Below are 14,972 nucleotides of genomic sequence, written 5' to 3' on the forward strand. Positions count from 1 at the left end.
AAGGAAAAGTGTCGTTCGGACGTTGTCGCAATTCTCTCCAAAAGAATTATTTCCTATGGAATTGATTACAAATTTCGTTCCTTAACTGTTAAATAACTTGCATCAAACAGCGAGCAATTGGAAAAATTTAACAATTTGTGAACGAACCGAATAAGGAATACTCAAAAGTTTCCTTGAAAATTCTTATTTTATCAAATGAATTTTGGCAACGCCCGTAGCGTTTTCCTTAGCAGGGCAGAATAGTGGACAAAATACGCATAGTAACTTGGCACTCAGCAGGTGGTCAATCTTGTTGATGCGTAATGTGCAGCTCTGGAAGCTGTTGGATGCATGATTCATAAGCAAGAATAACAATGTAACACAGAATGTAACCTGGCCGGGTTGAAAAAATCATATACTAGTGTCTAGACTCACTTACTACTACCATCTACGGTGACCGCTCTTACACTGTTTCCCGCCTGCCTTTTCATTGGTCCTAAATGGTTGATGCGCGTCGGCAGCAGATTCACGCAAAAACTCAACGTAGAATTCAATGAGCGTACTTGCCACATGCTATGCTTTTATGGTTCTACCATCGTATTAGACTCAATCAGACAATCAGTATGAAATAAGTTACTTTGATATCACTGCGATGTTCTCTCTCCTTTTCGCTTTTCTCCATCACGGATTTCCGGCATATTTTATTTATGTTTTATTTTTATGGAGGTGGAAATCGAATATAACGCCTTTGAAGGGACTGGCCTTTTCCGGTTGTTATAGCCGATAGTTGTTATAACAGAGGATTATAGATTTTTACGTACTCATCTTAAATTGAGTAGCAAACAGTAAAGCTGTGCTGGCGCTAGGGTATGAAGACGATGTAGGCGCTTTGCCTAAAGCACGTATGCAGTATAGCAGGTGCTAATATCGATGGCTAACGAACAATATCGCCATTCTGACAATTTTGGAAAAAAATTAATTAGCGACTTTGCCGCATTCTACAGTTTAAAAAACGCAAGCTAATGGTTTTAATTTTTTCCAATTCTGTAGGGAAGTGCTTCAATGACAATGTAATGAATGAAAAAATTTCAAATGTAACCTTAAAATTACAAAAATGGCGAAGTTTTCTCTTCGTTCTGCAAAATCGTCCGTTTGCAGATAGGCGGTGTTGTTCATTAGCCATCTGTATACGTTTCACATCGACTGCACCGTGTTTGCGCAATGCGTGAAGTATTTTTTCAGTCCTGTAGGCGCTAATATGCGAGTCAAACCGACCGAGCCGATCGCACTGGGCTTGGCGTAATGCGCGAAGTATTCACGCGATCTTGTAGGCGCTAATAAGCGTTCCACGCCGACCGCACTGTGTTTGGCGTTGTTATTCGAACGGGCGGAGTTGAGCACAACTCATCTTGATTGGTTGTTTGTGCCGATGCACGAAGACCGAATCCCCCGAATAAAACCGAGAGTACGATTGCATTAACTATAAATAGTAGCATGGTCGATTTGCGACACCGAACTTGCGGTTCATGTGACGGAACTTTTTTTTTCTTTGTGCATATACAGAAAACGGCACTGAAATACCTACTTTGAATCATTTGTGGAGCATTTTTGATGGTCAAAGTACGGAACAACGTATCTTTGTTTGCGACGTTGCAGACATCCTGTCTCGTACCCACTTCACACGCCGAAAAGGAGCTGAAAATGGAGGTCATCAACGCATCGATGAAAGTTGTCGCGAGATTCCGCACAATTTTCAGCAGCCGCCAAATTTCTTGAAAAACTGGACATATATTTCTACTTTAGGGAACTACAGACGTGTGGGAAAGATGGGGTTAAAAAGTTCAAATTTATGAAAAGACAACTGTTGAGCAACGACCCTCCAGCCTTACTCTCGGCTCCCATTTTCGACGGGTGAAGTGCGCGATACTCCATGGTCTTCTTGAAAAACTGGACATATTTCTCCTTTAGGGAACTACAGACGTGTGGGAAAGATGAGGTGTGCTCGTGATGCGCTGAATAAGAAATAATGTAAAAATGGACGTGATTTAGAGAAATGGAGTGGCGGGATTTTACATTAACGTCTTCAGAGTTGCTAAAAGAAATTTCATGGGGAAAAAAGAAATTTCCTCATGAAATTTCTTCTTATAATCTTTCACGAAATTTCTTAACTCTGCTCAGACGGAACTAAACGCCAACTGTATGCTAACTCGTGAGCTGTGGGCATGTAATAAGAGCATTAAGGACAGGGCTCATGAGTTAATGCGGCATCATTGAGCTCGTCGTGCCCGGTCGTCGACGCTGACGCCACTGGCGCTTTATAATTCCCATTCATTCTTACAGCTCTCAACTAACGAGCACGCCCCTTCTTTCGCACCCGTCTCTGGTTCCGTTTAGCAGAAAAATGTCCAATTCTGCCGTGTTAAGGAAGAACGCCGTATGGACATTCGAGATTTGTCAAATTTCCTTCGATAAAATGTTTATTTTTTAGGAAAATTATGAATCTTTTTCCGTGAAATTTTCAGACGTTTTAGGTCAAATTACGAAAAAAAATCTGCGAAATATTGGTAGACAAAGATTCAAAAGTTTTCTGAAAATTAGTGATTTGCCGGGGGAAAGTCGGCAAAGCCGAAAGGCTCCTACGGCGTTTTTCCTTAGCACGGCAGAAATAGTCATCGTAATTCATCGAAAGGTTCCTTGATTTTCTTCTCCATTTACAGATGGACCGCGCTAAGCAGAAAGGAACCAAGCCACATCAGCTAATGCCAAACTTAATTGGGTGATTTTCTTTGTTTACATTTAAACGGTTGTGCGGATTTTTGTGCAAATTTCAGTGAATTTTCTAGATAGTGCGAAGCAAATTCCTCAAAAGTTTCAAAGAATTCCGCACAAACGTTCTCTTGTGAAAAATTAAATTGCCAAGTTAAATTTGGCGATAGCTGATGTGCTTGGTTCCTCTCTGTTGAACGCGGTCTAGATTATTCTGTAAAAATTTCAAGCTGTAAAGTTGGCTTGTTCCTCCTCTAAAAAATAAAATAGCGCACATTTTGAATTAAAGTTACGTGGTTTCGCACTTTCGCTCAGGCACCGATTGATGAGCAACTTGACGACCATGGTCGGTGCATCTCTAGGCATCAATGGTCGTTGCGGTGGCAGGCATTCTTGAGCTTTGCAGCAACAGTGAGAGCTGTCAACTTGACGCGTGCAAAACTCCGACCAATCAACGTGCAATGTATCGCATCCCCGCGGAATGTGATTGTGTTCTACAAGATACATAAGACCCTTGCACTTTATCATATAACCCTCTTTTTAAATCAAATATGCCTACCTTTGGTTACGACAAGCTATACCCAATAAGATGCGTCGCAGAGTTCGACTCATTTTAATAAATAAAAATTATGAATTTTAAAATTAATAGGTTAGTTAGTTAGTATATTTTAAGACATTCAGCGTCACAAGCTATTATCGTCTTTACAGAGAATTTTGAAAATGGGAGTATATACGAAGGCACCCAATGAAATGTTCAAAATACGGAAACAAACCTGATAAATAGATGGATTTTGCATAAGACTAACAATTACAAATTCCGACGGACCCTCAAACTCTTCTGTACAGTTTTTTTTTTTGTTTTTGTTTTTTTTTTTTTTGTTATTTTTGTTATTTTTTTATTTGATGTGAAAAAAATTTTTACACCATAAAGAGGATTTTTTTAAATTAAAAGTTTTTGTACCCCAAATCCTGCATTCGCTACACACGGAGAGCCTTTTTTAGGCGTTTTGGGAACTACTCGATTTTTCCAAAAACTTTGGTAAAGAACCTTTAGCTGTAAGTTACTGATATTCTATCTGAATTATTTGACTTACATAGAAAAGCTGTTCCGCCGTAGAGAGGATTTTATTTTTATATAAAGTTTTTATACCCCGAGTCGGGCGTTTTCCTTACGTAAGGAGCTTTTCTAAGGCGTCTTGGGAATGCGAAAAACTCAATTTTCCCAGAGGCTTTAGTTGTAAGCCACTGATATTCTAACCGGATATTCCGGGAGTTTTCATTAAAATTTTCCAGCGCCAAATTTCGAACATTCTCGGAAGGGATGAAAAGCCAGTTCGGCGAATCTAGGGCTGTCTCTTCCGTGGCCTGACCCAACTTCTCAGCGCTTAAGTTGATCCCTAAGCGCGGCGCAGTGCTGCTGCCAACGACACAATGACAAATGACCCTTAACGGTCCCTCGAATTCTACAAACGCTGTCGGACTGTGTCTCAATCCGGTGGGTTCTCGTTGAGTATCCGTTGAATTCGAGAATTTGTCGCCAAGCGCGGCATGTGTGACGTTCATGCTGAAGGGACAAATGCGCGAATTTCAAACGCGGTCGAGAGATTCGCCGGTTGCAGTTAACGACGCGACGCGAGCTCACTACTCCGCTCAGCGGGTACCACGTAAGGTCTGAAGTAAATCCTATGTATATTCGTGGTTTTTTCACATAATAGCAGCACATAGCTGGCCTCACTTAAGGCGCACTTTACATTACATCGTCAAGACTCCGTTGATGTTGCGACGACGCCATATCAATGGTGAAAGGACTTGAATAGCAAAAGGACTGTCTAAATATAAATTTCTAGCTTAAATTGCCCCCTAGAGCAATTTAATTTACTGTGAAGGGAGGTCTGTAGCGACAACTTAGCAGGGCCGGATTTAGGGGGTGGCCACATGGCGGCAAATTTAGGAGGGCGGCAAATTTTGACGTTTTTTTAAATGTAGGTATAAAAAAATCAGATTCCGAAAACAAAATTACAAACGAGAAAAGCCGACAAAATCTCTCATTTCCTGAGAGTGTGCTAATTTCTAATTTTGTTGATTTTCGGTGATACAAGACTCAGCACCTTTAATTAGTCGAGTTAAGAGCGAAACTAAACACCAAATGTGGCCTGGAACGGCGCGGCGCAGAGAGCATTGATGACGAGGATTTGAGATGAAAAGGGAAAGCCCTCGGCGTGGCGGTCGGCGTGATACACATATTAGCGCCTACAAGACTGAATGAATGCCTCACGCATTGCGTCAAACACAGTGCGGTCAGCAGTGGTCTGCGGGAAACGCATGGCGCCTACAAGGCTGCATGAATACTTCACGTATTGCGCCAAATACAGTGCGATCAGCGTGGCGTGGCGGCGGAAGTTTAAATTATTTAACTACATTTATGTTTTGCACATTTTTTTGCAAAAAATGTGTCCAATACGGGTAAACGTGTCTTATACACCCCTCCCCCTCCGGCACGTTCACATGATGGTTTTTATTAAGGTTTCAGAACGAATAAGAAGGGGGCGGCAAGTAGGTAAATCCGGCCCTGCAACTTAGTACAAGACCCCGGATAGATAATTATTCCTGAACGAATGGAAGATGTTGTTTGGCCTAGCTCAAAAATTGAAGGCGAAGAGAATATTTTTGGAAGGATGGAGGATAATTACACGAAATTTTGGGCATTAACGACGATGAGTCATCTTCTAGAAATTAAACGCGGTAAGAATTATGAAACGTCAAAAATCCGATAGAAAATAATTCCGTGGTTTCATCATCAATCAAGCGCAAACGAAGAACGGAAATTGTGTAGATATCTCCTTTTACTAACGCTTAAAAATGTTCGATATAGGCGGATCGATACACTTCGAATGGGGGAGGGGCGTACAGGGATCCGGGGGGCTTTCCCTGGACAATTTTCGAAATTTCATAGCATCTTGTCTCTGAATCTAATATGCGCACTTAGCGTCAATTTTGTCATGAATAATAGTACCAAATACATGCGTCCTTCCTTCTTCTTTCCCTCTCTCCTTTTTTACGGTAGAACACGGGGGAGGGGGGGGGGCATACGGCGTATGGCTGTAGGTTCTAACGGAATATAAGCCAATAAACTAGCAGAAAAAAAGTAACCATCGAACAGAAGATCGCATTTTAAATACAGGTTATTTTTCCGCGAAGCTCTTGACTACTCGTACTTTATGCGTCTACACGGTTCTAGCCCCACGCTAATTAAATGTCTTTTAAGTAGTCGCACTAATTACTACCTTGTAGTATCGCCACTATCCATGGCGTCGGTGTAACATTTTAATAGTAAAAAAAAATAAGAATGAGTGATGAGAATGCTTGGCCGTCGGCTATTTGCTTCGATTATATGAGCATTCTCGCTCCGCTTAACACGAACCTCCCCCCTCTCCTCACCCTCCGCCCCAAAATGTGTGTGAAATCCGCAAGGCGGCGAGGGGGGGGGGCGGAAGCCTGAATCACGAAGATGTCTGATTATAAATTTTTACTCTATCCAATCGTTCGTGATTTCCAGTTACAAATTCAACGGGTTCCCCAACTGAGAGATTGGTCAAGATAATTTCGGTGTCATAAAAATAGTAATTTCCCTTTGTTCACCATGACGCTCGCACCGCTAAATGGATCAAAACGGGAGGAAGAAGAAGAAAATCGGAGGGTTTTCTCTTGTGAGTTGATGACGAGAGAATTTGGAATAACCACTGACGAGGGGCTGGGCACTGATGACTGGTCGATAATGGCTTTGTTCCAATTTCCCCCATCGTTTGCTCTAATGCCTCGCATATGTCCGCGGTAGGGCACTGTCTTTCAACGCTGACTAATTCTTAGCGGGTATTCAGTCAGAGGAAAATATTTGGAAAATGTGTTTACAAGATGTTTGAGAGTATTTTTTTTAACTTGAGAGGGGAATTCAATTTTCATATTTTTTGTACAAGGTTTGAGTCAACCGGGAATCTCTTTAAAATCGTAGGACGTCTCTTCAAAGTCACAGAGATAACTTTCGCAACAAGAAGATTTCCTGTTGCAGGGGGTTGCCGGCGGTTTAGAAAACCGGGAAAGTCAGGGAATTTTTGACAATCCACCAACTACTTTAAAACATATCACTGATTTTCCAGTTGGTTTACCCTTTATGGTCTTTTCAAGACTTGTCATCTTCTAACCAACAACTGAACGCCTTTTTCTACCCTTGGATCTTCAAACAAGGAAATTAGTTCGGCAAAAGTTAGCTCATAAAAAAAAAGAAAGAAAAAAAATACAAATATTAGAAAAATAAAATAATAATATAAAGAAAAAATAAATAAAAAAATTTGAAAAAAATATTTAAAAAATTATTAGGAAAATAAAATAAAAAATAAATAAAAAACAATTTAAAAAAATGGTGCAAATCTTGTCTGAGGGTCAGGGAAAGTCAAAGAATTAGAAAATTTGGGGGTCAGGAAAAATCAAAAAAAGTCAGGGATTTTAAAGATGAAGAATCTATGACAACCCTGCCGTCGATTCAACAAGAATTCTCGCCTAGGAATCATTAATTAGAATCTCTCGTGATCCAACGGAAAATTTTCCTCCGCGCATTGTGAGACGCTGACTTCCCTTAATAAATAAGCTCATTCAACCGCTCTGTGTTTGTTCGCACTTGATTCTCATTTTTCTCACTCGTATATGTATTACTTCGACTCTGATTGTGCCGAGTGGATGAATGAAGTTAGAATAGCTGGGGATTTCAATGGGCGCGTGTGACGTCATGAACGTGGCGTCGTCGTCAAGAGCGCGTCTCCCGCTCGGGATCAAGTCCAATTGATCAAAACTTCAATTATGCCCTCTTACCTTGGCCCTGCCGCCCTCCTTGATTTCGGGCTCATTCCATACATCGTCTTCCTCCCATTTCCAATGGACCCTTCAGCACGCTGTAAGATGTACCACATTTTTATATATTTTTTAGATTTGTCCCCCATTTTGATCAAAAGGAGAAAACACATAGGAGCTCTTCGCTCACATTCCTGATCACTCAACCTTTGATTATTTCATAGCTTTGACAGCTCCTTACAAGCGTGATGCCAGAATTCTGGGTCGCGAATTTTTACACACGGAGAAAAAAACTTCGGGCGTGGGACCCGAAGTTGAGGTCGTATGGATCTTTGAAGTTTTCGGATGCGTGATCAGGAAACTTCAGAGATTCATGTGACCTCAACTTCGGGTCCCATGCACGAAGTTTTTTTCTCCGAGCAGTCCGCGAGTTTCTCGCGCTAGTAAATAATCGATGTTTTCACAGACAGTAAGACGTGAAAGACACGCTTGTTTTTCTTTGAGGGAAGGGGGAGCGGTTGTCTCCTCGGACGTAGGAAGGGCCCCCCCCCCCCCCCCAGAAATTCTGGATGGTGGAAAAAAACCATAGTCGAGGATATTTATCTCTTTCAATGTAGAGTTTTATATGAAAACGTTGTGTTCGCTCCGTTAGTATTTTCTAAAATTTTCGTCATGGAAGCCTCAAAAGAGTCTAAATTTCAAAAAATTTCCGAGAACGGCCCCCGGCCTCTCTAAAAATTAGGGATCCTGACAAAAAATTCGAGGCGTTTAATTGACTAAATTTCGTCGGTGTCGCTGGACGAAGGAGCGAGCACCACTTCCTGGAGTGAACTACGCAAATAATTGGACTTATTTCTATCAAACGGAACTATATGCATTATGACATGAGCCCTGTTATGCATGTATTCTTATGGGTCTGGGGCTCATGTTTTAATGCACATAGTTCTGTTTGACAGAAACACGTCCAATTGTGATTCTTGACCGTCGGTCAATGAGCGCACATGTGCGATGGCCAACTACACAGCCGTGCTAAGGAAAAATGCCATATGAACACTTGAATGTTGTCAAATATCCTTTTTTAAAATAGATAATCCGAGATAAAATTATAATTATTTCCCTTTGAGATCCTCATAGGCATTAGATAAAATTGCGAAGAACTTGCTCCAGGGAGTAAGAAAAACCCATATTCATAACATTTCCAGAAAATTCCTATTTTACAAGAATAAATTAGGCAACGTCTGAAAGTTCATACGACGTTTTTCTTCAGCACAGCGGTGCAGGTTCACGGTCAGGCGTATTAACAATAATTAACGGGGCGGTCTCGGCTAAAGACTATGATCAGGTCCGGCTACATCAACGAGAAGGCTCATTTTTGACAGTCATCACCGAATGAAAGGAACGATGCAGACACCGGACATACGTCCATCTCGCCATGGTCATTGGGATTCGGCTCACTAAAAAACAGGGAAGGAGCTGCATCATTTACCGTCTCCTAATCTGCCGTGCTAAGGAAGAACGCCGTATGAGCCTTTAGACGTTGCCAAGTTTCCTCCGATAGAAACCGAATTTATCGGGACAATTGTGAATATTATTTTCCAAAATTTTTAGACAGTTTTGCAGGCAGTTTAATCTAAAATATCTGAAAAATTGCAAGGAAAAATATGCCTGAATGTTGTCAAAATTACATGTTTTATCAAGGGAAATTTGGAAACTCTCGAATGTTCTTACGGCGTTTTTCCTCAGCACGGCAGTAATGCTTACAATACTGTCCTGCTACGAAAAAACGCCTTATGATCATTCGAGAGTTGCCAAATTTCCTTCGATAAAATGTTTATTCACGATGAAAGTTATTAGTAATTTGCCTTGAAATTTTCAGAAAGTTTAGGTGAAATTGTCGACAAAATTTACTATAAAACTGGAAGGAAAATATTCATTAGCTTGCCAAGAAATTCGTATGTTATCAAAGGAAATTTGGCAACGCCTGAAGGCTCATACGGCGTTCTTCCTTGGCATGGCAGAATAGCGATCGAGAAAAAACTTTGGAGTCGCTGTGACTCCTCATAATGTTTGCATATGCACACGAGGGAAAAAAGTTCAGTACATCGATGGCCGAAGTGCGAAACAAAGTATCTCCATTGCGGTGTTAAAATTCCCGCCCGGATTTTATTTTCTCGAAAAGGAATAAGCTAACTTTCTTGCTTGAAATTCATACAAAATATTCTGCTATTCGAGAAGAAATATCAAGGAAGTTTTCAAGAAATTACGTTGACTATTTTTTCGGTGAAAACATAGAGTACGACGGGAAGTCAGGAAACGTCGTGAACGAAGATACGTGGTTTCGCACTTTGGCTATTGATGTATCGAACACCAAGGTATTCTGGAATTCTGGCTGAGTTAACCGAAGTTTTTGGTCATAGGAACTTGAACCAAACTTTGATTCAGTAAACCGAAATTCGGTTCGTATCACCGAAACTATTTTGAGATATTTCAGGACGTTTTTTGCCTTAGAATGGTTGTAGGATACTTCTCTATTCTCCGGTATAAGTACCTTGATTTTAAGTTATTAGGGATCATAGGCCCTATTCCCGTGAATGGTCCTACGTACATGTACGCAGGTGCAACCCGCGCGAAAGGAATGTGATTCAATCCAGGCTTTGAGCTAAAAGCAGTCACGAGCATCTGAATTGTCTCGCAAAAAAGGGAGAAAACAATAAATTAAAAGAGAGAGAGATGAAACCAATTGCGCCGTTTCGATGGGCGAGGAAAACAAAAGATGGCGAGGGATAAACATGGACTCCGGGCTATGGAACAGGCTGCAGTTCGATCTGTACTAGTTGATCGGCCAATCAATTTATTGATCCTCATCAGCATCAACCTTGAGTCTTTTTCTTCGTCTTTCTTCGCCGTTCTTTGGCCTTGGTGATCTGAGCATCTCCAGCTCCCCGGATTTTTTTCACCCGAAAATTTAAAAAGAGATGCTGTTTGAATGTTTCGTTTTCTTCTGAGAGTTTTATAAAATGTCTTGGAATTATCATAGGCTAAGTATAAATCATCACCTCCGTCGCCAAGTCCGTTAACAGGCTGATGTTCTTGCCCATACCGTGAACTGGCCAATCCGCGGATTGGCTGGTCAAAGTTCTGAAAATCACGCTAACAGGCCAGTCGTTAATTTTAAATGCAAAACTTACGCTAATCGTCGAACGTCTCCGACACACCTATTTTTTTATGAATTATTCGCGAGATTTTGAACGAAACCTAAAAAGATCAAAACAATTTACAAATTATGTACATAACATTTTCCAATGTATTTTTTAAACGAATTTTCAAAAGTTTTTATTACAAATTTACGAGCTCTTTATTAATTTTTTATTTTCAGTATCTAAGAATGAGCGTGATGCATATTCAAAATTTGTACGCGCTTTCGGTTTACAGAGTAGTCTCAGACTGAGTTTACTGTAGCGCCTTGATGCAACTCTACGTGTTCCTTGGATGTGCGTGTCGCATGCTTAAAATTGAAGGCACTTTCGCTTTTCTCACCTCCTCAAAAGCGCACGGGAGTTGTCGTTAGTTGTGGCACCCTAATAACAGAGCACCTATAGAGTATTAATCGTTAGTGCCATAAAGCCAGAGTATCTTAGGCCAATAATTGAATCGGTCATTCTTAAAAAGGCTTAAGCGCCAGAAATGAAAACACGAGAAAATCATTAAAACAATAGAAACTGTGATAGTCGACCCGTTTTAAAATGCATAGATTCTTTATAATCATTATTCTCATTCATTCATTCATTCATTCATTCATTCATTCATTCATTCATTCATTCATTCATCGCTCTAATATTTAAGAGCTCTGAAATCTAGACCGGGTTGTTTCGTTTTTTTTCTGTCTTTTTCGTTTTATCATTTCTGGTGCCACAGTCTTTTTCAAAATGACCGATTCAAATCGGCGATTATCTCAACCTGAGTTGGTCGTAGCATCTTTATGCAACTATTCGTGTTCCGCGGTTGTGCGTGTCGCGTGCTTAAAATTGTTTTCCAATTTCCAGTTTTCCAAATAATTCCTGAACAATATTAATGAATATTTTCACCGATAACTATCCTGTTTCTGTTAATTTCATTCATTTATCCCTTGATAAAACAAATTATTATTGATCGGTTCTGTTTACTCGGATATCCCTGGTTAAAATTGGCAGTAGAATCTATGTTCCAAAATACCATAGACCCACAGCCGGCTGTAAAATTTCCAATAGCTTCTATAGCCGGCAATACAATTTCTTATAGCCTTTTATGGCCGATGGCGACTAAGCAACAGCCTGGCGATAAAGTGTGTGCTAAACGTTACTAATTACGGATGCTAGGACTTAGTGAGTTATTGTACTACCGCTCTCTTTTTGGGCCGAAGTATCTTGATTTAATTTGCGAGGAAAGCTCCGTACTTTTGAAGGATGCCTGCCATTCCTAATATGTTGGAGCGCCTTCAATTTCGTATGATACTGTGCAATACCTCTGGTGTGAAATAGTTGCTTCAAGCGCCGCGGTACGCTGCGGCACGGCGCGGCGGGCGGGCAGCCAGCGCTGAACGCGCATTGGCGCCTACAAACCTAACAGGGATACTTCACGCATTGCGCAATGCGTGAAGTATCCCTGTTAGGTTTGTTGGCGCCAGTGCGCCGCCGCTCCGATTTGTGTTAGGCTCTAATATTTAATCTCGCGGAATCAGCGTTTTTCAACTCATGACTTTGAAATGTTTTCACACTCTGTATGGATTATTCTCATTTTAATTGATGAAAAAAAATATGTAGTAAAGGAAAATATAATGTGCGTTTTGTAAATATTAAGGTGATTCCGTACAAACTTAAGGATTTACAAAGCACAAGAATTTCTACACAATTTCTTATAGCCTTTTATAGCCGATGGCGAAAAAGCAACTGCCAGGCGATAAAGTGCAAAGCCCGGCGATAGGAACTATAGCCCGGCTGTATAATTTTTTATCGCTTCGTGTAGCTCGGCCGTATGATTTTTTCCACTTTCTACAGCCAGCTATATGATTTTCTATCGCCCTCTTTAGCCGGCTATAAGAATTCCTATGGTACTTTGAAACGCAGCTCCTATCGCCAATTTTTACCAGGGATGTATCAGGTTTGTAAACAAAACGTGTGAAATTTTTATTGAACACTCCTAAAATGAATCGTAAACATGATTCACGTGACCTTTAAATCTCTATAAATCGTAGTCGTTTTTATATTAAGTGTTTAAAGTTTCATCATTTCGTCACCTTCCGGCCAAAGTATCACTAGCGCCATGCGACGTTTCGAAATTTCCGCCGCTATTTTCTTTTTTTTTATAGAGAAAATATTGGTTGAATCTGTTCAAAAATTTCACTGAATTTTACCGGCAGCCCAAAGAAAATTCAGTGAAATTTTCGAACAGTTTCATTGGACAATTTCTCTGTAAAAAAGTAAAAAGGCGGCTGAAATGTTGAAACGTCGCATGGCGCTTGTGATACTTTAGCCGGAAGGTGACGATTTATTCAAATCACCATTTTTGAACGATGATCAAACGCGGGCAGATATTTGTAAAAATGTGGGAAAAATCATTGCCGATCGATATAAATCTCTTGAGCATTGTGAGTATTTTGCTTTCATTTTGTGACTATTTTTATGCACCTATCTCCCTTTCATGTTCAGTAAACAAAGGGATGGGAAATACCTACTCATTAGAAAAAGTGCTTTTTATCTTTTTCCTCGGGAGGTAAACGTCGCAAACAGCGAATGAGCGAACGAAGCGGAGGCGCGTGGCAACCATCCATAATGCACTTACATTGATTGCCGGATCAATGAATGAATTAATAATGAGGATGACCCATCGCCACTTAGCAATAGCATGTCACATGCTGTGTGCGCCATACACTTTGAAAAAGCTAAGTAGGCGTAACATTTCCGCGACATATTGAACTCGTTCGTAGATAAACTTTTTCATTCAGCTTATCAGCCAGATTCACTACAGCTGAGCAAATAAAACGACGATGGAGCGTAAAAAACACTTTTCATCACCCAGTCTTCGTTTTATACTTTTCTCGTAAACGTTCGGATCCCGTATCGCGGCCAAGTTTTCCACGTGTCTACGCATCCAAGCTCAATGGAGAGTCGCAATGCAACGGTGAGTAATTCCCAAGGAGCACCTTCTTGCCGAAATATCACAAGCGCCATGCGACGTTTCAAAATTTTCCTCCGCCATTTGATTTTTTTACAGAGAAATTGTTCAATAAAGCTGTCCGAAAATTTCACAGGATTTTACCTGTGCTGCCGATAAAATTCGTCGAAATTTTCGAACAGATTCAACCAAAAATGTCTCTACAAAAAAAGAAAATGGCGGCAGAAATTTTGAAACGTCGCATGACGCTAGTGATACTTTGGCCGGGAGGTGAAGGAGTGTTTATAACAATTCATGTCGTCGGATCAGTATTTCTAACCTAGAATCAATTTTTATGACTCCCCCGAGCTGAACAAGTTACGTATCGCGCATATCCATAAAGAGTTTATTGGACGTATTTATGCTAAAAGGAACTGTGTTACACGCAATCCCTATGCACTTAGTTCCTTTTAGCATAAATACGCTCAATTCTAGGGTGATCAGCTATTTGTTTACCAGCCGACTTGCAGTTTCTGTGTACCTAGAAAGGAGTAGTTCAGGTATTTGATTGACGTTCGAGACTGTCGACGGTAGAATTAGCTTTAAAATGGAGTTCTTAACATTGAAAAATCGATACCACTGCCTAAAAAATCCAACGTTAAAATGGTTCGAAGTTTGCAACTTAAGTTAAATGTTTAAGAAAACCATTTAGAGTTTTGATCCACACTGCAAAAATATCTTGAGATATTATTTTGACTTAGCGTCGTTTCTATGTTCACAAAGGGTTTCTTTTCACTTAAATTCGTGCCAGAGGCGTGGCGTGCTTTGCGACCGATCGATTGTTATGCTGCCATTTAAACCTATGGAAAAGGATCGATAAGCAGGGTGTTCGCAACGAACGCACCTTAATGATAGATTCTTTACCATAGATTTAAATGGCATAACAATCAATTTATCGCAATTCACGCCACGCAACTGATCCGTGCGGATTCAAATTAAAGTCAGTTTTCTTGAGCGTCGTTTGGCTATATGTTTGGTTTATGTTTAAAACGCGATAACGAGACAACGTTTCTTTAAATTAAAAAAAAAAAAAAAAAAAAAAAAAAAAAAGACTTTTATTGTCAAAAGACGACGCATTAAGTCATAATCATATCTCAAGGAATTTTCTTTTCAGTGTGCCGCCAGGGGGTGCGTCTCTTGACCGCCTCGCGGTCCAACCCCCCGAAATGTCTCGCGCCCCAAGCATTACACGACAC

General features: G+C 40.5%; 1 protein-coding gene across 2 annotated transcripts in view; it reads left to right on the forward strand.

The window, feature by feature from the left end:
- LOC109032134 (arylalkylamine N-acetyltransferase 1) overlaps positions 1-14,972 on the forward strand; it is a 108,897-nt gene that overhangs the window by 22,988 nt on the left and 70,937 nt on the right. Inside the window, exon 1 of one of the 2 annotated variants that reach the window (XM_072303032.1) lies at positions 13,589-13,743. The exons of the other annotated variant lie outside the window; for it this stretch is intronic. Within the exon in view, the coding sequence (XP_072159133.1) occupies positions 13,723-13,743 (21 nt within the window). The 5' untranslated portion in view covers positions 13,589-13,722. Of the gene's footprint in view, positions 1-13,588; positions 13,744-14,972 lie in introns of those variants that run through there. 2 annotated transcript variants of the gene reach the window in all.

Source organism: Bemisia tabaci, chromosome 7 (assembly GCF_918797505.1).
Source record: "Bemisia tabaci chromosome 7, PGI_BMITA_v3".
NCBI classification, from domain to species: domain Eukaryota; kingdom Metazoa; phylum Arthropoda; class Insecta; order Hemiptera; family Aleyrodidae; genus Bemisia; species Bemisia tabaci.